Source organism: Eucalyptus grandis, chromosome 4, assembly GCF_016545825.1.
Source record: "Eucalyptus grandis isolate ANBG69807.140 chromosome 4, ASM1654582v1, whole genome shotgun sequence".
Taxonomy (NCBI): domain Eukaryota; kingdom Viridiplantae; phylum Streptophyta; class Magnoliopsida; order Myrtales; family Myrtaceae; genus Eucalyptus; species Eucalyptus grandis.
Genome location: NC_052615.1, coordinates 23,764,399 through 23,785,175, shown reverse-complemented (window position 1 = coordinate 23,785,175; position 20,777 = coordinate 23,764,399). Strand labels below are relative to the sequence as shown.

Sequence of the window (20,777 nt, the reverse complement as noted above, 5' to 3'; positions counted from 1 at the left end):
CTTGAGCTCGCGGGCACATGGACTGGCACAAGATGACAGGTGGAGCTTGAGCGGCTCAGGTGGCAACGGCTGCTCGGACGACAGGCAGTCAACAGTAGGGCTGGCTCAGCTGGCTTCCTCTAGTTCTTTTGCTGGTTTTCTTGAGCTTGCAATAGCAACAATGGAGGAAGAATTGTTGAGGAAGAGGAAGAAGGTGGTCTGCTAGTTCAAGGGGGACAACAAGCCCTAAAAGTCTCCTCAAAATATCCAATACACTCATCACTTGGCCCCCACTTGTTGCTATCTCATCCTCAGCCATTTTCCACATCAAAACTTCTCCAAGAAGCCACTCTAGGTGGTCCAAAATGTTGTACACGACCATAGCTACGAATTTGTGCATCTTCCCTTCAATTCCAATCCAATTCTACTCCAACTCAATCCAAATTGGTGCCCAAAAATACTAGCCAAGGTATTCACATCCATTCCACGATTTTCCTTGCCAAATGATCCATCTTGAACGCCAAAAATCCACACAAAAATGGCCCTCTTAATTTCCCGGTCCAATTTCGCCAATTCTTGATTTTTCACGAAAAATTCAGGTTTGCCGAAAAATCTTTGGAGGATAAATTGACGTTCCTAAAATAAATCATAACATAACAAAACTTTCAATTTCTGAAATCGGATTCAATTTCGTGGTTAATTTCAACCGGACATGATTTTAGCGTGACTTAACTTACCAGATAACTTTTGGGAATTTTTAGCACATTTGACCGGTGGTCGATTATTTTTTAGCCACATTGTACATCTTCGACTCATTGGCAACTCTTAGTTGTCATCAAAATCTTGAGATTTCAAATACGGGCACAGGGTACAGAAATGACAGAAAAATCGGTTTAATACCGTTCAACAAGAATTTTGCAATCAGGTGAAATCACCCACACTTTAATCACATGCCTCTATCGATTCAACCTATCTTCGGTCTCTAATCGATTTTGACAGTGCCGTATTGACCCTTGCAGATTAGTACGGTCGAATAGTTGATTTCTGGTCGAATTCTCAAGTCTATTTCATTTAGATTCCTTAATAGCTTCACCTGAATGATTAGTTATCCCGTGAATGATCAGCTCAGAGAAAAAGACTATAGATGTGTCAATGAAAAGCCTAACTCATTCAATCAAAAACAGAATCAAAAATCAAGCTGTCACATTAATTCCGTCCATCTACCCAAATTTAGCCAACCAGTGTTGACATGGATGCTAGCTGGCATTATCTGTCCGGCGGCTGCTAACATGGCAATTTTTAATAAGATTTTATTTTATTTAAAAAATTTATTAATTTTTTCTTTTTTTTTTTTCTTCTTCTTCTTCTTGCCGGTCCGACAACCAACCAAAAGAAGAGCAAGAAAGAAAAAAGAAAAAAATATATTAAAAAATCTGAAAAGATAAAATATTATTAAATAATTTCAACGTCGGCATCGATCGGGCGACCACGTCATTGTTGACCATCCAAATTTGGCCAAATGGACTGAATTTGCACAATTGCAAAAATTTTAGGATTGAATTAATAAAAAAAAATATTTATGATTGAATTGGAAAAATTGCAATACATTTAGCATTCTTTTGATAATTTTTCTTGAAATTTGGAGATACTAAAAGGTAGAAGAAAGGAAATTATTCTAAGGAACCTATGCGAAGCGCGAGATAATGACCATTGGCGCGATGAATTCGCGCATCAATAATAGAAAACGGCTCTCTCATTCAAAAATATGCGGGAGCATGAGCTAATGACTCCATTTGGTGCGAATAGAGCAAGTGTTATATCAATTCGTGAAAAAGAATTTTTTTTCTTCTACCACTGATTGTATGTGGGAGTTTTATTCTAAACCCTTGTCCGCGGATTCTACAGTCAATAAGTGTATCCACGTAATAATCGACGCTCAGCCACCAAAAGAGTACACTTTCATCTCATTTACTTATTTAGAACACTTGTTCCGTAGAAGTATCTAGGTGGCTTTTCTTAACTTTTCACGTTTTAAAGGAATTAAAGCTTTTACCTTGTCAATAAATTTGATTTCCATGGAACTCAATTGAGTCATGATCATGTTGAATATGTTGATCTAATCCGTCACATAAGCACCTTCATCCATCTTCAAATCGAATAAACGACGTGTTAGATATACCTTATTTAACGTAGAGAGCTCTGTCCTACATGTTGGACAAAGCCATCATCAAATTGGTTATTGTCTTCTCATTAGCATATTAAAGGCAACAATCCATGGCAATATCAAACAAATCACACCCAGGGCTTGCCACTCTAACACTTCTCAATTATCTTTTTTTTTTTTTTTGTCGAATTTAGTATCTTTCCTAACAAAGGCTTATGTGGGTTCTTTTGATACAGCAAATCCTCGATTTGCATTTTCGAGAAATAGAATTCGTTGTTGTCGAACCAATCAATCTTCATCTTCTTTTCATCCATCTTTGTCACGCCCACTATTCCTCCTAGCCAAGGTCTAATGCCAGTTGCTAGAAGCACGAAATGTAAAAGAGCATAATGATAGAAGAAGACAAGCAATTTTTTTATGTGGAATACCCTTTCAAAAATCAGAATGGGAAAATCAGAGTATCACACTAGGTAATTTCTTCTCTATTAGTATATGAGTATCAAGTTACAAGTTATAAGAGATATTGCCACAATATATAACAACATTTTAGGGCATACAAAATTAAAAGTAAAACGCCTGTTTGCTTTGAAAATTACTTTCCTCTATTAGACTCCACAATTACATCGAAATAGGGTCACCACCTCTATGTATGCTAATTCGTCTCACATGTGATTGAACCCCTGAACCTATACGTTATATACTAGGTGTCCAATCAATCTAGATTTTCCTAAATCGATTGATGAAGACACTAGTTAGATATAAGATTCAATCATATTCATTTAGTAGATTACAAAAGTAAGGATTTGAGAATATCCAAAGAAATAGGGTTCTACTAACTGGCAACTCTCAGTTCGCAATATTCAAGGTGCTCCAAGAGAAGAGAAGGACATGCGAACATCCGGGAACACTTTTTTTTTTTTAACAATTTTTCAACTATTTCCCTCAGCAATCTCAATCTTGCTTGTCATTGGAGGTTTATATTGTTAAATCAACTTGAGCCACGCCCTGTATCGAACTCGTAAACCAAATTCTTGTTCTATTCTTGGTTGAAATGGTTACAATCCCATCACAAGTATTGCAGCGGGAAAAATTATCAAAACTGTCATAAATCTATTATTCATGTACCAATTCAATCCTTTTTTATGATTTACTGATGTAGACATTCTGGCTAATTTTGGCCGAAGATTATTGGTGTGTATGCCACGACCAACTCTATGCTAATATGAATGATTTTTGTAATTCTTTTAAAAAAATTTGTGATTTTTTCCCTTTTTTATTTTCTTTACTTTCCTTTTTCCTTTTTGTCTTTTTTTTTTCCTACTTCTCTCTACCAATCGACAAGGCCTAACGATGGCCAATGAGGGTGCTGCCAAGGACGTTGCCGAGACGAGTGACTAGCAGAGGGAAATAAGGAAAAAAAAATGAAAAAAAAAATGAAAAAATCGTAAATTTTAAAAATAAAATTGCAAAAATTGTTCGCATTAGCATCGGCTGTACCATGTAGGACTGTCAATGATGATTGGGTCGTCATAGCTATTCTATCTAAAATTGGCTGAAAGGAATACATTAGTAAATCGTCAAAAAGTTTAAGACTAAATTTGTCATATGGAAAAGTTCAAAATTGTAATGGTCTCTGTATAATAGGTTTATGACCTTTTTTGGTAAATATCCCTAGGGCAATTTAGGAATGTAGTTATTTTCAAGAGTAACAAGAGCACTGAAAATCTTAAAACTCATTATAAAAATACAATTGAATCCTAAAACTTTCAAAAAGTACAATCAAGTCATAAAACTCATCACAAAAAATACAATAGAGTTTAAAACTTTCATAAAGTATAATCAAGTCCTAAAACTTGTCACAAAAGTGCAATTGAGTCTTGAAACTTTCTTTAAACGCAATCACGTCCTAAAACTTTTCATGAGTACCCAACAAGAATATATTCATATGCCAATAGCATCACGAAATATGCAACCTGCACTCTTGGTCTACAACTCACTATTAACATGAAGGTTGGAAGGTTACAAGTCCATGGCAATTATGCACTTATCATCCACCAGAATGAAGGTGAATGGCAAACTCATGCTTCAAGGTTGATTCCATATCATAAATTCCTTGAAAAGTTGGTGGAAAAATTTGAGGAACTGTATTTTAAATACCTACCAAGATCTCAAAATCAGTTCATTGATATTTTAGCTGCATTATCCTCGATGTTGTAAGTAATGGAGGGTTTACACATCAAACCTTTGTAGATAGATATTCTTGAACATCAAACTTAGTGTATGACAATTGAAGAAAAATCCAATGGCGAGTTGTGGTATTACAATATTAGGAACTAGCTTCAAAAAGAAGAATTTCCTCAAAGGAGCAAAGCAGCCAATAGGAGATACTTGATGAAATTAGCATCAAAATTCTTCATTAATGGTAATTCACTTTATAAAAGATCTTTTGATTCGGTCTTGATAAGATGGATTGAAGCTAAAGAAGCTAATCACTTAATGAAAGAAGTACACAAAAGATAATGTGATCCTCATATGAGCGGCCACTCCTTGGCTAAAAAAATCATGAGACTCTATTATTTCTAGTTAACTATGGAGACTAATTACATTCAACACATATGCTACTATCACCAATGCTACTATCACATATGCTCCAAATGAACTACATTAAAATGTTTGAAATGTGGTCTTTTTCTATGTGGGGCATCGACATCATTCGGCCAATCAACCAAAAGCTTCGAATGGATATCAATTCATCTTGGAGGTTGTTGACTATTTCACGAAGTAGATTGAGGCTTACTCATATGCTAATGTCACTACCAAGAACGTAGCCAAGTTCATTCATTGTGATATCCTTGCTCGATATGGAGTTCCAGAGGCAATCATCACTAATAATGGTTTGAACTTGAACAACAACAAGATTGTGGATGAATTGCTCATTGGATTTCAAATGTTGCCACTTAAATTCTTCACCATACTGCCCACAAATAAATGGAGCTATGGAAGCGACAAATAAGAATATAAAGAAGATCTTATCAAAAATAGTTAAGAATTACCGTGACTAGCATGAAAGATTGCCATAGGCATTTATGGCATATCGAACTTCGATTTGAACTTTAATTGAGCAACACCATTTTTATTAGTATATTGCATGGAAGTAATTTTACTAGTGAAAGTGGATGTTCCTTCATTGAGAGTTTTATCATATGAAAAACTTTTTGAAGCTGGTTGCATTTGCTAGAGATACAAACAATTGAAAATGGTTTACGAGAAAAGGTTACGACCTAATGCCATGGCCATTGCTACCAAATGCGAGTAACAAAGTCATTTAATCTCAAAGTTCAACAGAAACACTTTGAGATTGATAATTCCATGCTAAGGAAAGTATTGCCTATCATATAGGACTTGTGTGGAAAGTTTTACCCCAAATTATGAAGGCCCATATATCGTCAAGAAAGTCTTATTGGGCGGTGCTCTAATTGTAGTTGAGATGAATGACCATGAGTTGTCAAAGTCTATAAATGTTGATGCAGTCAAACAATATTTCTCATGAATGAAATCAAAGGTGTTAGAGCCATTCTTCCTGCAATGCAAGTTACTTTAGGGCATTTGCATCATACATACCATGCATCATCCTATATATGCATGTGTGTTCATCTTTTGCAGGTATCAAGTAACTTCGACCAAGAAGTCGCAAACACAAGATTCAAGTGACGGGGCGGAAGAAGGATAACTTTGTGTCATTCCCTACCCACGTTTGGGTCACTCCGGTTCTAATACGAGTCCGTCTCTGACGGGGTTTGCCGACCTTCAAGGAAGTCCAATGATTTGTCAACATGGGCTCAAACAGAGAGTAATTTGATATCAATTCCAAATTACCTTCTTTAATTTAGACAATCGAGCATCCCCAGGCCAACCCGATCAATCCGAGGCAACCCGGGTGGTCTGGCCCATTGGGCCATTTGGGCCAATTGGCTGACCATCACAGCCCCTCAAGCATGGTCCCTTCAAGTTTCAAGAATTTAAAAAATGCTACTCTTGTTAATTATCAAATTGCCCTTGCCATTGTTAAGCTTAATCTCTACCGTTCATTCTCATCTCATCATGGCCGCACGCACTCTTTTTAGCCATAGCTGCGAACGACTTCTTTCAAGTTTCCACAGTTGCATCAATTTGATTGAAAGCAGAAGATGAGCAATTTTATCTGCACCTCCTTTAGCTGAGGAAGAAAATGAACGGTGGAAACAAAGAAGAAGATGAAACTCAACGGAAAATGCTCTAACTAATTATTTTTCTTCCTTTTTTTGTATTTTACCTTTTTTTATCTTTTCTATTTTCATTTTTTTATATTAATTTTGGTTGGTGCCACGTGTCTTGAAAAAGTAATAAATAAAACCATGTCAACATTTTCTGTTAACCAAATGGGACGAAATCAATTGGGGGACTTTATAATTTGATGCTCTTAACTACTTTCTTTTTTTCCTTTTCTTTTGCTTCTTCTTTTTTCTTTCTTCCTATCCGTCGCTCCTCTACTTCCTCTCACGCCATTGCCATTTGCTTCATTTGGTGATTTGTCCCCAACCGACTCACGAGGGGCAAGCTCAAGCTTCGCCACTCAAGGCCATGAGCTCCCCCAAGGCTCGCCGCCAAAGGCCACAAGCTCACCGGCCTAGAGCAAGCTCGAGCTTCCCCCTCGAGGCCATGAACTCACCCAATCTAGTGAGGCTCAAGGCTTGCCACCAAAGGTTGCGAGCTTACCGACCTCAGGCAAGATCGAGCCATGCCACAAAAGGCTAGGAGCTTGCCTAATCTAGTGCAACTTGAGGCTCGCCAACCTCGAGCAAGCTCGAGTGTCACCACCGGAGGCCATGAGCTCTCCTAATCTGGTGAGCCTGGAGCTCTCCTAATCTGGTGAGCTTGGAGCTCGCCAGCCTTCATCATGGCCAACAACGATATGAGAAGAAGCAAAAAGAAGGAGAAAAAAATAAATAAAATAAAATTAAGAGAAAGAAAAATTAAAATGAAAAATTTCAGTTTAAAAAAGAATTGAAATTCAATTTTTTAATTGAAAATATATTTTTATAAAAAAAAATTGTTTTGTTAATCAAGCACTCAAGTTTAAGCTTTGGTAAATAAGGAAAACTTTTTACGGTTCTTTTAAAAGGGAAATCATTTTCCTAAATTTAAACTTTGGTAAGAAAATATTTTCCATTGACTTAATTTTCTAAACAAATCAAACACCGAAAAATAAGAAAAATATTTTTTATGAAATAAACGCACATTAAATTGCACTTTCATGATAAATTTTAGCATTTTTGGTACACTTATCCATAGGATTACTATCAAAGTTACAAACTTTCTATTCACGAAACAAAATTCCCTTTTTGGCAGATCAAATCTCAGAATTTGACCTCACTTGTACGCATTGTTGATTAAGTTTCTAAGTGGATTATGTCCATACTTATAATAATTTAATCAGCAACGGACGAAAATATAGTAAAAGCAAATCATTGTCATACACTCAGATTACGGCAACAATCTGTCTTCCGTGAAAAGGACGGCGTTTGGACTAGTGGACACGGTTATATGGAATCTCTCGACTTTTCTGGTGCGAACTTAAGCGTTGCGGAGTGGAAAAATTTTCTGCCTTGGACTGATGGACTGACCGGCGGATGAAAATATAGTAAAAGCAAATCACTGTCGTACACTCAGATGATTACGGCAACAATCCATCTTCCGTGAAAGGACAGCGTTTGGACTTAGTGGGACACGGTTATTTGGAATCTCTCGACTTTTCTGGTGCAAACTTAAGCGTTGCGGAGGGGAAAAATCTTCTGCCTTGGACTGATGGACTGACCGGCGGTTGAAGCCGACAAGTGCGATGCGTATCTTGGATGTAGGCTGGCAATCATTGACCGCTGACCGAAGGAAAGTGTTCGATTCCAACTTTTCCACTATGTTCCAACATCAACCTTATTCTATTTTATCGACTTGCTGTCAGAATCAGAGAAGAGAATCTTTCTTGAGAAGCAAAACGTCTCCTAAATTTGGCATTTTCATCACCTTGCGGAGAGTTTCCGAAGAAAGGTTAATCCAACCTCATAAAATCAGTCAAGCCCATGAATGCTTGAATTTGTGCAAGAATTGAGAGCGAGTTGGTGAATCTTTTATCGCTCGCTCCTTCAACTTATGGCCAACTTTCTAGACATGTTTGGGCATTGTGAACACGTTTTCGTGTGCGTTGACACATAGATTTTTGCCTAGAGATTGTTTTTACATTTTTTTCAAAAAATGGTACTTGTTTTCTGCAAATAATATATATATGTATATTTCATTTTATTAGATATAGTTCTTGCAATTTAGATTACTTAGAAATTTAGTATAGTTTCTAAAATGGAATTAGTTTCTTGGAATTTATTTTTCCCAAACATAATAAGATAATAAATATATATATATAAAGAAAATAAATATATATTTTATACATGATAAAAAGAAAAATAAAAGAGGCATGGTCTGCATTGAAAAGGAAGGAACGTGCATGGTTGGCCAGAAGCAAAAGATGGGACACGAGGCGATGTTGGTTTTTGAGAGTGATTGTGGAGATGAACCAAAAATCACGAAAGTTCGAAGGGGAATCTTTCACGGTCGCTTAGAGTCTTAAGTGTGACGTAGGGGTAACTCACGCCCGGCAAGCGGGCAAAAATCTAAAGCATGGTAGAATAGGAATAAGTTGTAGCAAAAAAAAAAAAAAAAAAAGACGTAGGGGTGGTGGGTCATCTGACTGCCAGCTGTACGGGATCCCTGGGTATAAAAAAAAACAAAAACAAAAACAAAAAGATGAAGGGTCGAGAGAGGGAGAAGCGTGGGCAAGCTCGCAGCCACAGATCAGGAACTCTCGTTGGAGCTGGGAGATATGGTCATACATCGTCAATTTTTGCGGCTGAAGAGAAGACATTGGCACGGTCAGCAGAAGATCATAAAGGGCTATGTTCAATGTATTTCTCCGGTGAACTCGGTTGTCATTGAGAAGTCGCTCCGTCAGATTGCGATTGCGCTGGAGCTGCCCACCAAAGTTACTGGCATTGCTGTTCACTCGTGCCCGGACGGTCGTGACATCCCTGCTCCACCCGGGGATCCTTCTCGGCAACTCTTTCATCTCCAAGCGGAAGCCGGGCACCACCAGGCTGCATTATTTTTTTAGTTCCCTTTCACCTTGAGGTCTACCACCAAGGTAAGGGTCTCGGTTTGATCGACGAAAAGGAAACGTGAGTCTACCTTCCTTCGATGTTTTTCTGCGGTTGCTTTGAAGGGACGTTTAAATACCTTTGTCCTTATCGTGGCTAAAAGCTTTTGTGTGATCGTGCCCTTGTTTCCCTCGCTAGGTGTTCATATTTGTCCGTTTGTACGCAGCAGATTAGTCCTTGCCGACCTCGGTATCCATCTACAACCACGTACCTCACTTTTCATACTGTTAAATATGTTGTTCAGTAATCATTGCCGGTGGTCGGTCAGCTTTGTTTGTATGTTGTTTCAGTCAGATGAGGGCAGCTATTAACGCAAGAGTGCATCATATTTTCCATTGTGCTGACTCTTCGTCAAATCAATGCTGTAATAGTTTTCATGAGACATCTAAATTGTCTTTTGTTCTCTTTCTTAATTAGGTGTGTAAGACAGATTCTACGTGAGGTTGAAAGAGAGAGTTTCAATGGGTATTCTCGATCTGTTCGTTGTGGCCTTGATGCCAGTTCTGAAAGTACTCTTGGTCACTGCTGTTGGCTCGCTTCTTGCGATGGAGCGTATAAATCTGCTGGGGCGCGATGCAAAGCAACACGTGAATAATGTGAGCTCTCCTGTGCGCTCGCTGCATTTTGAAGTGTTCTTCTCTCCTCAGCACCCTCATATCATTTACTTCATTTTTTCAATGAGTATTTCGTTTAATAATTACCTCCTTTTGTCTTGACAATCTGCAAACAGCCACTGTCAAATTTATAACATCTCAGTTAAACGCTTATGTCAATAATCTTTCTTGAGCGACTTGAACTTCATCTTTTTCACCTCATTTGAGGTTGATGTTACTTCAAGACCACTCGTGTAAAGTTTCCTTTCAATCATCTTCACCTTCTGACAACTGTACGAGCCAATTTCCCTCAAGGGGATAATAGGAAATTGTTAGATACTTGTTTCTTTAAAATTTAGTAATCAGTATGCTTTGGTGTTAAGTTGAGCAATGGTGGGAAATAGGAGAGATGTTGGCTAGTCTGCAATTTCCAAATGGTCAACATCATTACATGTGAAAAGATAATACTGAGAGGGAGATCCTTCAAGTGCTTCATGGCCTTTCTATTGTGGAAGTATTGGTAGACAACGAATAGGTCAGTTTTTTTCTGTATTTGCATTCACAATTAAATTGGTACTGAGCACATCTTCCTCGCCCTTTCCTTTTACCCTCATTTCTAGGTTTGTTCTTCGCCTTCACGTCCATGTTTGCATCTAGAATAAAACCAAATGGAATGCATGTTATTCGAGGGTCCTTAACGACCTCAACATGTACTGATTCAATTATTCATGAGCAGTTGGTGTTCTACATATTCAGTCCATCATTGATAGCAAGCAAGTTGGCTGACACAATTACACTCAGCAGTCTGGTTACTTTGTGAGTTAAACCCATTTTGAAGCCTTTGAAAACGTCCTAGTACAAGAGCTGATGAAATCTTTGTTGTTTAATTGTTTTAGATGGTTCATGCCAGTGAACATTCTTCTCACATTCATTATTGGCTCAGCGCTCGCTTGGGTACTGATAAAGCTCACAAGAACTCCCCGGCATCTCCAAAGCCTTGTCATAGGTTGCTGTGCAGCAGGTATTTGTATATGGAACATTCTTTTCCTGATTGTATGGTTGTAGCAGGCTTAAAATACTACAATTTTTCAAATCCAGCAAGCATATTACTCGAAGTGATACGATCGTTCTGAATTTTGGTTCACCTCTTTTATATTTACGATTTACCACTATAGTTCGTTGTTCGTTGTTCTTAGGAAACTTAGGAAACTTGCTCTTGATTATACTTCCTGCTGTCTGCACTGAGACAAATAGTCCATTTGGAGATTCATCCACCTGCTCCACTTATGGCGAGGCATATGCTTCCCTGTCTATGGCGGTATTCCTTTCTATCATATGTTCTTATTTTCCATTAAATTTCTCCAACTGCAGTTTAAAGTAGCCAATGTTTGATGATCAAATTGCCGTAAGTGGTGGGTAGTCCAAGTAATATTTGCTGTCTTATCTAACTTGTTGGTATCATACTTCCAATAAAAAGTATGTCAACATTTACAAAACTTGCATTTAATCCGTTTAGTTCTCTATACAGTCCCTTTCATCTTAGTTATTGAATCATCTCAATTTTCCTTATCAGATAGGCGCCGTGTACATATGGTGCTATGTGTACCCGCTCATGAGGATATCTGCAGAGAAGAGAGCTGAAGAAACAGACCCAAAGGACTCCACAGCAAGCCTAAATGCTGATGAAGTAATTTCAGGTGGACTTCCAGAGATCATCACAGAACCATTACTTGCTTCAGAGGATTCTCCAAGCCCTATGGACTGCGTTAGCCAAGAAGATGAAATTTGTCAAACGAGGTTCGAGGGAAAAACAAAGGTTCTTGACTTTTAAGTTCTTCAATGACATCAATTTTAAAAGACAGAATTTTAGTTGGACTGGCCTATAAGTGGTTGATGTTCTCATCAAGAAAGTAGTGGTCTGAAGAAATTTCTCCCCCATATGTCAATTTGCGAATACACTGTATATTAAAAAAAAAAATCATTGTATCCTCCAATTAAAGAACTACTGGATTTTGTTTGAGGAATTGCTAGTATGGTTGTTAGTTAAACCTTACAGAAGGCTTTTCCAGTAATCCTGAAGGAAGTTTCATTGCTTTTCTCCAAAGACTATACAATAAGCTGATAATGGATCATGTTAGAAGATGGCACTCAAAGAGATGGTTTTTCCTTGTTATGCTTAACTTATTTCTAGGTCTTACAATTTTGACAACTACAATCATCTGAAATAGTTAAAAAGGTCAGGAGAGTACCGAAGCAACTGAAATACTATCACAACTTCCCTTTTGTTATGTCCTACTCATGTTCATTGTACAACTTTACTTCAAAGAACCTCCAGCGTTAAATTCTGTTCCCATATGGTGCTAACCGTTTGGTATGTATTCTCAAATAAAAAGCAACCCCTCTGTTACACCCTTTGCACAATGATATATCTCTATCGCTAGTGTATTATATTAATGTCCTATGAGTTTACACAACCTTGATGAATTTAACTTTCTTTCATTCTTTTGTTAGATATTATGCCTCAAGAAGATCAGGCAGCATATAACAACTATTACAGAGCATATTGACATAAAGAAGTTGTTTGCACCTTCTACAATTGCAGTGGTATGCTCACACTGCCTGTCATATTCTGCCAGTTTCAATTGGTATACATTCATCAAAGCAAGCCAAAAGGATACAAAATTGCGGCTCTCTTTTGTTGGCCAAGAAAAGTTAGTAGAGTTGGACGTTGCTATTTCAGGCTTACTTCTCACAGCTTTCAAATAGATGGTTTATGACATCAGGTTCCAAACTTTTTAAAGGATGCGTTAGAATGTCATCAGGATGTATGAGATTGCATTCTGTTTCTCCTGCTTATTAAGATTCCAAGCCACCATGGATATGATCTGCATGATATTACTGAAAATCTGCTGAAATTAGGTTAGACTATATATGCTGGTAAAATAACTTGGACCTGATTGTTTATTGTCTGCAAAAGTACATGTTACAACTCAAAGCATGAGGGACTCAATATCATTTGAGTCATCCATAAGCCTCCCACCAGCCTCATTGGCCTCTTTCATTTTCCAACTGACTTGTGCTTTATACTCTACTCTAAGGACGTTTTGCAATCAAAGAAAAATCACAAAGCCAAAGAGATGATGGGTAGATGTAATCTGATCTCCCTTTTTGCCTCTCTAACCATATGACTGTGTAGGCACTGAGGACACGTCACAAGAGACATTTAAGACACAGTTCTCAGTATAGTGTTTAAATGTTTTGAAGTTTAGTGAAATGGCAAGTAGCATGCCATCCATTCCTCTTGCAGCACTTCCGTGCCAGCAAGAAAGAAACGTTCACTCATGTGGCTTGTTCATACTTTTCTTCCCCAGATTATCGGTTTCATAATTGGAGTTGCATCTCCAATCCGGAAACTCATAATTGGTGATGATGCTCCTCTGCGCGTGATCTACAATGCGACAGATTTGCTAGGGTAAGATTTTCACAACAATAGTTTGTTCTACCTCTCATCAATGTAACTTGGTTTTCAGTAACCAGAGCCTCTTGCATGAAATTCCACTTTTCTGTTTCTTGCCTATTTAGAAAAGAAACATCCTCTGATTACTTCTTTGTATGCTGCACAGGGAGGCTGCAATTCCATGTATCACTCTGATAATTGGAGCCAATCTTTTAAGAGGTAAAGTTTGAACGTGAGTTTGAATTATCTTAGGCTTGAACCATTTTGCCAGCACTTCCAGAATCCACTGACAGTGCCCACACAGAAATCGTCTTATTCTGTTTGACAAATCAGGCTTGAAGAGATCAACAGTTAGTCCCGTAGTTATCATAGGGGTTATCACGATCAGGTATATTGCCTTGCCATTGATCGGTATCGGTGTCGTTAAAGCTGCTCACCACTTTGGCATGGTTGGATCAGACGCGCTATATCAGTTTACCCTCATGCTTCAATTTGCCCTTCCGCCAGCAATGAATGTCGGTAGGTCTCTCTCTCTCTCTCTCTCTCTCTCTCTCTCTCTCTCTCTATCTATTTGTGATTGGTGGAAGCAATTATCCATTTGCCAACATTCTCTTAGCATGCATGAGGACAGAGGCAGACCCACGTAACTTCTGCACTCTCTTGGAAACACGAACATTGTCATGTCAATCTCGCATTCTAGCAGAACGACCCGATTAGAACTGGAACGACCCATTGCAGCATTGGCCCTAGCACTGATTTCGCCTTGGGAGAATGTTGCAGGTACAATCACGCAGCTGCTGGAAGCCGGCGAGAACGAATGTTCAATCATTATGTTATGGACATACGCTGTAGCATCGTTGAGCCTCACCTTGTGGTCTACATTCTTCATGTGGATTGTCACATAAGTACATTCCATTTGGCTTTTATTTTCCTCTTTTTCTTTTTTTTTTTTCAAATCCAATGCGAAACCCGTGTTGTGACCTTTCCCGGGGAAGGGCATTATACCTTAGTAGATCCTTAGAACTGGATGAACTTTATCTGTCATTCTTTTGGTGGAAGTAACTGTATCTCACAGAGAAGAGAAAAGGATGGAAAGATATACACTGGCGATTCGAAATGTTCTGTTTATTTCCTACAGGTGTGATCTTCTAAAGCATAGGATCCTAACTGCACGGAATCTGCATTCAATATATGCATCTGGTTTCTTCTTCAGTCATTGGTAGAACTTTGTACAGTTAATGAAGTTACCAACTTTTATTCGAAATTACCAATTTTTAATTCAATCGATGTACTAATATTCGTCTAATTAGTCCTAACTTTCTACTTTGCCAATTGTTTTATCTTGCTTGGTTTTGAGAAGTACTGAAATTTCTTTATATATTCAAGATCGATACTTAAATAATCTACCGACATTTATTCTTATGACTTACCAACACATTTGAAGTTAATAGTTTTTTTTTTTGTTTTTTTGTGTAATTGTCACCCTTTGTTTGACTAATGTAGAAACCATCGTCGCATTAGGTTGCTCATCGACATTTTATTTTGTTAGATTTGGAAAGTACGACGCTTTTTTTTAATACTTCAAAGACTACCCATTACTATAATGATCTACTAACATTTATTCTTTATGGCATATCAATGCCTTTGACTTTACTAGCTTTTGTTCAAATGTATCAATTTTAATTTGGCCGAGATACCAGCGTTGGTCATATTATGATACTGGCTTTAGTCTCCAACTAACTTTTTTATGTTGCTTGATATTGAGAAATACCAATGTATGCCTGTACTTCTAACATTACCAACCACGTTAATGATCTAACAAACATTTATTTTTGCCGGATACCTGTGTATTAAACTTACAAACTTTTTCTCAAAATTATCAATCTTTATTTAATTGATGTGTCAACATTCTTCAAATTGAGATACCAAACTAACTTGTCTAGCGCCTGTATAAAATTATTCACATAAACAACTTATTAATCAAGAAGAAATGGATCCATATATGACTGTAAAACACCAAATCAATAAACAAAGCGGAATCAAAGCGTACTCATTTGAGTCATTGCTTCACTTGAAGAAAAATATATCACTCTGATAATTAGAGATGAATGCTAGATCTTCCTCTCTATGACATATTTTATTATAATAATTTTCAATGAGATTAAGCAACTCATAGATATAACCTACCATTTTATAAGCTAGAAAGGGGACTTAGCAAACTCTAATTAATAGCGTGTCAACTGAGCCCTTCCTATTACGGGCTTCAGTTAAACACAATTACCTACATTTTGCTACTCAACTAGGCCCGTTATTAATAGATGCCAATATCCAATTTAATTTCAACAAATATTGAAATATCCATTAACCCGATTATTTAAAATAAAAAATTAATTAATTAATGTAAGCTCATATTATAGAATAGCACCCACATTTTTGTTTGGTTTGGTTTTGAAAATCACAAATATTTGTTTATACTTCCAACGTTACCAAGATCAAAGGACTTATTTTGATACCATTTCGAGAGGCGGTGCACTTATTTTGTTTATACTTCCAACCTTTTTATATGGTTTGGTTTCGGACTTCATGCATGTTTAAGGTTGTCATGCCGTCGAAGCGAACATTACGATTTATGCGTGTCTTAGACCATTGTGTGTCTCGAAGTGAGATCGAAGATCTACACACATATATAGGCCATTATTATGTGAAAATGAAATCCCAGATCTATGTGTATGCTGTAGAAATCTTGAGTTCTTCATAAAAATCGATTTTTTTTGTAATTACACTAGAATCCATGTTGTCGTTGCTTATATATACATTGTGCAACTTAGAGAGTGATGTAAGGTAAAGAGATATACGTAGTGTTCATTGCAAAATCGAAAAAATTACCAATCAATCATAAACACGTTATACGGATATCAATTTAGTCTTGAATTTTTACATAAAATTCCAATCCATCCAATTAAATTTCATTGGAAATTGTTGACTTAGCAATCCAATCATCACCGGCCGTCTTACGTAACACACTACCATGTCAACAGTTAGTTTGGGGTAAATGTGACATAAGCATACTAATTCGGGAGCTTTTATAACACAAAAATTATTTTTTAGTAAATGTGGCACAAGTGTACCAATGGTAGAATTTTGGTGGTATAACCCTTACTAGTACCTTGCTTTATACCTCTTACTACCATCAAATTCTTCTTTAACCCAAAATATCCATTTGTTCTACAATGCCTTCTTTCCATTTGGTTATTGAGTTAACACTCAAGTTTTGTTCTTTTCAGTGAATCCAACTCATTTGCATTGCCAACTTCCGCAAAACAAAAACTTCAACCTACATTGCTTTAGATAAATATTCTAGCTCCGTGGCATCAGTTAAAAGCAAATAAAACAATGCTAGAAACTACCTCTAGTTTTTTACTAAATTTTCTCAAAGTGAGTTTCGGTGTAGATTCCGCTACTCGTCCAAGACATTGTGAGGCCGATGCTTGCTAGAGACCAGCAAGGGCATTGTGGCCCTCATCTATGGCTGATGACCTTTGTTGAGACTTGACAACCAGCTAAGAAAAATAGGGATAAAATAAAAAAAAATCATAAAATTAAAAAACTTATAAGTATTATCCACGTTAGTTCTAGCCACCGACTAAATTATAATGTCAATAATTTCCTGCCAAAATCAATTAGAAAAATTATATTGGCAAATTATTAAAAAGTTTAGGATTAAAATGATAAAATTGAAAAATTTATAACTAACTGACATCCATATAATGGGATTAGAATTTTTTTTTTCTATAAATGTACTGTGGTGTAACAATGAAAAGAAATGCAGTAATTTTCAAAAAAAAAAAAAAAAAAAAAAGAAGTTGAATGTTACATACGCGTAGGTTTTACTAAAAGCCAAACAACCTATTTGAGATGAGACCGCCGATTCATCTTGTCTGTATAGCTAGCGGGGAACGCGATAAGCGATAACTCTAAATGCTTTTGCTCCAATAATAGCCCCGGACAGCACCAACTCAGGCGAGAGCACCAAAACGACACCGGCACGTCAAGCCCACCTCCCCCTCGCCCCCCACCCCAACGTGTCGTCTTTGCCCTTGCCTCCCATCTCTTTTTTAAAAAGTGATAATGACACAAATGATCTTTAAATTTACGCTCAATATATAATATAATCTCTAAAGTTTCAATATGTTCAATATAATCCCCCACTTTCATCCAATATGTCATATAATCCATAAATTTTCAATTTATTTAATGCGGTTCTTAAAGTTTTGTTACATATTCAACTTGATCTTTGAATATATAAAGATGTTTAACGTGATCTCTAAATTTAAATTAATAAAATGACAACGTTAGACATCTTTTTATAATTTAATGATTAAATTTAATATGTATCAAAAATCCATAGATTATATTAAGTACTTTAAAAGTTCATGAATCATATTATCATATGAAAATTCATAAATCATATTAAACAAATTAAAAATTCAATAGTCATATTGCATATTAGATCAGAATTTAGAGGCTATTTGTGTCATTTTTCGTTTTAAAGGCTCGGCTACGAGACGAGAAGTTTGTTCAATTTCCGCTTTAATACGCGGCGATCCACCCGCCCGCCATGCACGCCACGTCCCACTTCCGCCGGAGACACTCGTCGTCGCGCATGCGCTTCCTTCCCTGCAGCCCCCCACGCGCCGCATCCTCATCCTCTTTCCATCACACTCTTGCTCTCTCTCTCTCTATCCCCGCCAACCTACATATGCCCATGCACCCGCCACCCTCCATTGCAGACTAAACAGCATAAGCAAGATGGGGCTCAAAGCGAGCCTCGTGGTTCTCTCTCTCCTCCTGGCCCTGGCCCTGGCCTCGGCCTCGGCCACGGCCAAGCAGGATCCGGAGCTGAAGCAGTGCCGGCACCAGTGCAAGGTCCAGCAGCAGTTCTCCGAGGAGCAGCAGCGGCAGTGCGAGCAGCGCTGCGAGGACTACTACCTCCAGAAGCAAGAGCGCAAGCGGGAGGAAGGCCGAGAGGAAGAGAAAGGCGGCGGTGACGACCGGAAGCAGCTGAAGGAGTGCCAGAAGCAGTGCGAGAGGCGACAGCAGAAGGGACGGAGCAGGGAGGGGTGCCAGCAGCGCTGCGTCGAGGCGTACGGGCGGAAGGGAGAGGACCAGCCGCGGAAGAGGAGAGGAAAGGAGGATCAGGAGAAGGAGAGAGGGAGGGAGTGGGTTAGTGACAGGTACGAGGAGGAGGAGGAGGAGGAGGAGGAGGAAGGACGAGAGAGTGAAGGACGAGAAGAGAGCGATAACCCTTACGTCTTCGACCGAGAGCACTTTAAAGCCGTAGTCGAGACCGAGCACGGAAGGGTCAGCGTGCTCCCCAAGTTCACCAAGAGGTCGAAGCTCCTCCGCGGCATCGAGAACTTCCGGCTTGCGCTGCTCGAGGCCGAGCCCAACACCTTTGAGGTCCCAAGCCACTGGGACACCGACGCCGTTCTCTTCATCGTCGAGGGTACGTAAGTTCATTTAGCTAGTTAGGGAAGTGAAGGCCACGCGAATTCGACTCGAATCGACCTAAGTTTTTGTGATCGTGTGCGCCTGTGCGTGTAGGAAGAGGTACGATCACGCTGGTGCGACAGAACAAGAGGCAAAGCATCAACATAGAGGAAGGTGACATAGTGAGGGTTGAGGCCGGGACTCCTGTCTACATGATCAACCGGGACCAAAATCAGAAGCTCATCATCGCCCAGCTCCTCCGGCCAGTCAACCTTCCCGGCCAATTTGAGGTGATCAGCTCATTTGTTACATCAAATTGTTTCGAGGTTTTCCTCAAATGAATGTGGAAATTTCTTTTGGGTTTTGGTCAATTCCTACTTGCAGGCGTTCTATGGAACTGGTGGTCAGAACCCTGAATCATTCTACACAGCCTTCAGCTGGGAGGTTCTTGAAGCTGCCTTGAAGGTAATGAATTAGGTTCATGCATGATGTTTTTCGTCGGAGTCATCAGCCGGTGAGCTTGAAGAAATTAGCATCCTTATCTTATATCTCGTACATTAATCGTGCATGCGAAGACCGACCGGAACAAGTTGGAGAGGTTGTTCGGGCAACAGCAGCAAGGAGCCATAGTGAAAGCCTCGAGGGAGCAGATCGAGGCCTTGAGCGGGCACGAGGAAGGCGGCCGGTGGCCCTTCGGTGGGGGCGAGTCGCATGGCTCGAAGGGATCGCGCTCCTTCAACCTGTTCAACAAGCATCCTTCCCATGCAAACCAGCACGGCCAGTTGTACATCGCCGATAGAGACGATTTCAAAGAGCTGGAAGACATGGACGTCATGATCTCCTTCGCCAACATTACCCAGGCACGAATTGCATTTGTGAATAGGTTTTCAAGAGATAACTTAATGTTTTTCGTTATGTCTTGCATTTCTTCATCTGATAATTGCATGTTAGGTATTAACATGCTCAATTCAGCCATACATTAGTATTGTATATTAATTAATTTCGCATCTAACTATGGAATCCTCAAAATGATGGGCAGGGGTCCATGATCGGTCCACACTACAACTCCAGGGCCACCAAGATATCCTTCGTGACCGAAGGCGAGGGCTACTTAGAAATGGCATGCCCCCACCTCTCGTCCTCGCGGTCCAAGCACTCCCGCCACCAGAAGCAACAGGGCGGTGGCGGCGGTGGTCGGACCTACCAGAAGGTGCGGGCCCAGCTGAGGCGGGGCACCGCCTTTATCGTCCCGGCAGGTCATCCTGTGGCGGCGATCGCATCCAAGAACAGCAACCTCCAGATCGCGTGCTTCGAGGTGAATGCCGAGAACAACGTCAGGTACCCTCTCGCGGGGAAGAGGAACATAATCGACCTGATGGAGAGGGAGGCGAAGGAGCTGGCTTTCAACTTCCCGTCGAGGGACGTGGATCGGATCTTCAAGAGCCAGGACGAGGAGTTCTTCTTCGCCGGGCCGGAGGAGTGGCAAGAGCAGGAGAAAGGCTACGCCGACGAGTGATGCGGCGAGTTATCGGGTTTTGGCTATGTGAATATAGAATGTGTATTATAAGATGAGTTTTTTTTTTTTTTTTTTTTTTAATAAGGAGAGAAGGGAAGATGTAAATACCACGAGAAGCTAAACATAAATAAGACGGAATGCGATCACGCTGATCCTTAGCCGAAAGCTTTTTGATCGCCCATTTCCTTTTTCTTTTTCGGAGTCCTAAAAAATTACAAGATCATATCTTAAGAAAACTGCTCGACCTCTTCTTCAAAATAAATAATAAATAAATAAAAAATATTAGAGAAGAAAAAGCATTTTCAATCGAAATCAAATAAAGTTATCTTTTTCAGTT

At 39.0% G+C, this 20,777-nt stretch overlaps 2 protein-coding genes across 11 annotated transcripts; both read left to right on the top strand.

Moving 5' to 3' along the window:
* The first annotated feature begins 9,040 nt into the window (after window positions 1–9,040).
* On the top strand, window positions 9,041–14,740 carry LOC104441317 (protein PIN-LIKES 3). Of its 10 annotated transcripts, none has more exons than XM_010054420.3 (12): window positions 9,041–9,371; window positions 9,523–9,591; window positions 9,802–9,980; window positions 10,714–10,793; window positions 10,874–10,998; window positions 11,174–11,295; window positions 11,551–11,793; window positions 12,489–12,581; window positions 13,349–13,449; window positions 13,601–13,653; window positions 13,768–13,953; window positions 14,215–14,740. In XM_010054420.3, the coding sequence occupies exons 3-12, from the start codon at window positions 9,846–9,848 to the stop codon at window positions 14,337–14,339; spliced, it is 1,263 nt and encodes a 420-aa protein (XP_010052722.2). In that variant the 5' UTR covers window positions 9,041–9,371; window positions 9,523–9,591; window positions 9,802–9,845; the 3' UTR covers window positions 14,340–14,740. The 10 variants fall into 10 exon arrangements, with proteins under 10 accessions (XP_010052722.2, XP_018727604.2, XP_039167035.1 ...); XM_018872059.2 differs by having other exon boundaries at window positions 9,041–9,405; XM_010054418.3 differs by having other exon boundaries at window positions 9,042–9,371; window positions 9,523–9,573.
* Window positions 14,741–18,243: 3,503 nt separating this feature from the next.
* LOC104442845 (vicilin Jug r 6.0101) lies at window positions 18,244–20,440 on the top strand. The gene is made up of 5 exons (XM_010056227.2): window positions 18,244–18,940; window positions 19,039–19,214; window positions 19,309–19,389; window positions 19,500–19,784; window positions 19,964–20,440. The coding sequence occupies exons 1-5, from the start codon at window positions 18,244–18,246 to the stop codon at window positions 20,438–20,440; spliced, it is 1,716 nt and encodes a 571-aa protein (XP_010054529.2).
* Window positions 20,441–20,777: the final 337 nt, after the last annotated feature.

What these genes read in the sequence shown, in the direction of transcription:
- LOC104441317 (XM_010054420.3), top strand. Translation starts at nt 9,846, where the DNA reads ATGGGTATTCTCGATCTGTTCGTTGTGGCCTTGATGCCAGTTCTGAAA. An exon ending in CAAAGCAACACGTGAATAAT is followed by an intron (nt 9,981 to 10,713) that starts GTGAGCTCTCCT and finishes ATTCATGAGCAG; the next exon opens with TTGGTGTTCTACATATTCAG. An exon ending in CACCTTCTACAATTGCAGTG is followed by an intron (nt 12,582 to 13,348) that starts GTATGCTCACAC and finishes TTTCTTCCCCAG; the next exon opens with ATTATCGGTTTCATAATTGG.
- LOC104442845 (XM_010056227.2), top strand. Translation starts at nt 18,244, where the DNA reads ATGGGGCTCAAAGCGAGCCTCGTGGTTCTCTCTCTCCTCCTGGCCCTG. An exon ending in TTCTTGAAGCTGCCTTGAAG is followed by an intron (nt 19,390 to 19,499) that starts GTAATGAATTAG and finishes GTGCATGCGAAG; the next exon opens with ACCGACCGGAACAAGTTGGA. An exon ending in CCTTCGCCAACATTACCCAG is followed by an intron (nt 19,785 to 19,963) that starts GCACGAATTGCA and finishes AATGATGGGCAG; the next exon opens with GGGTCCATGATCGGTCCACA.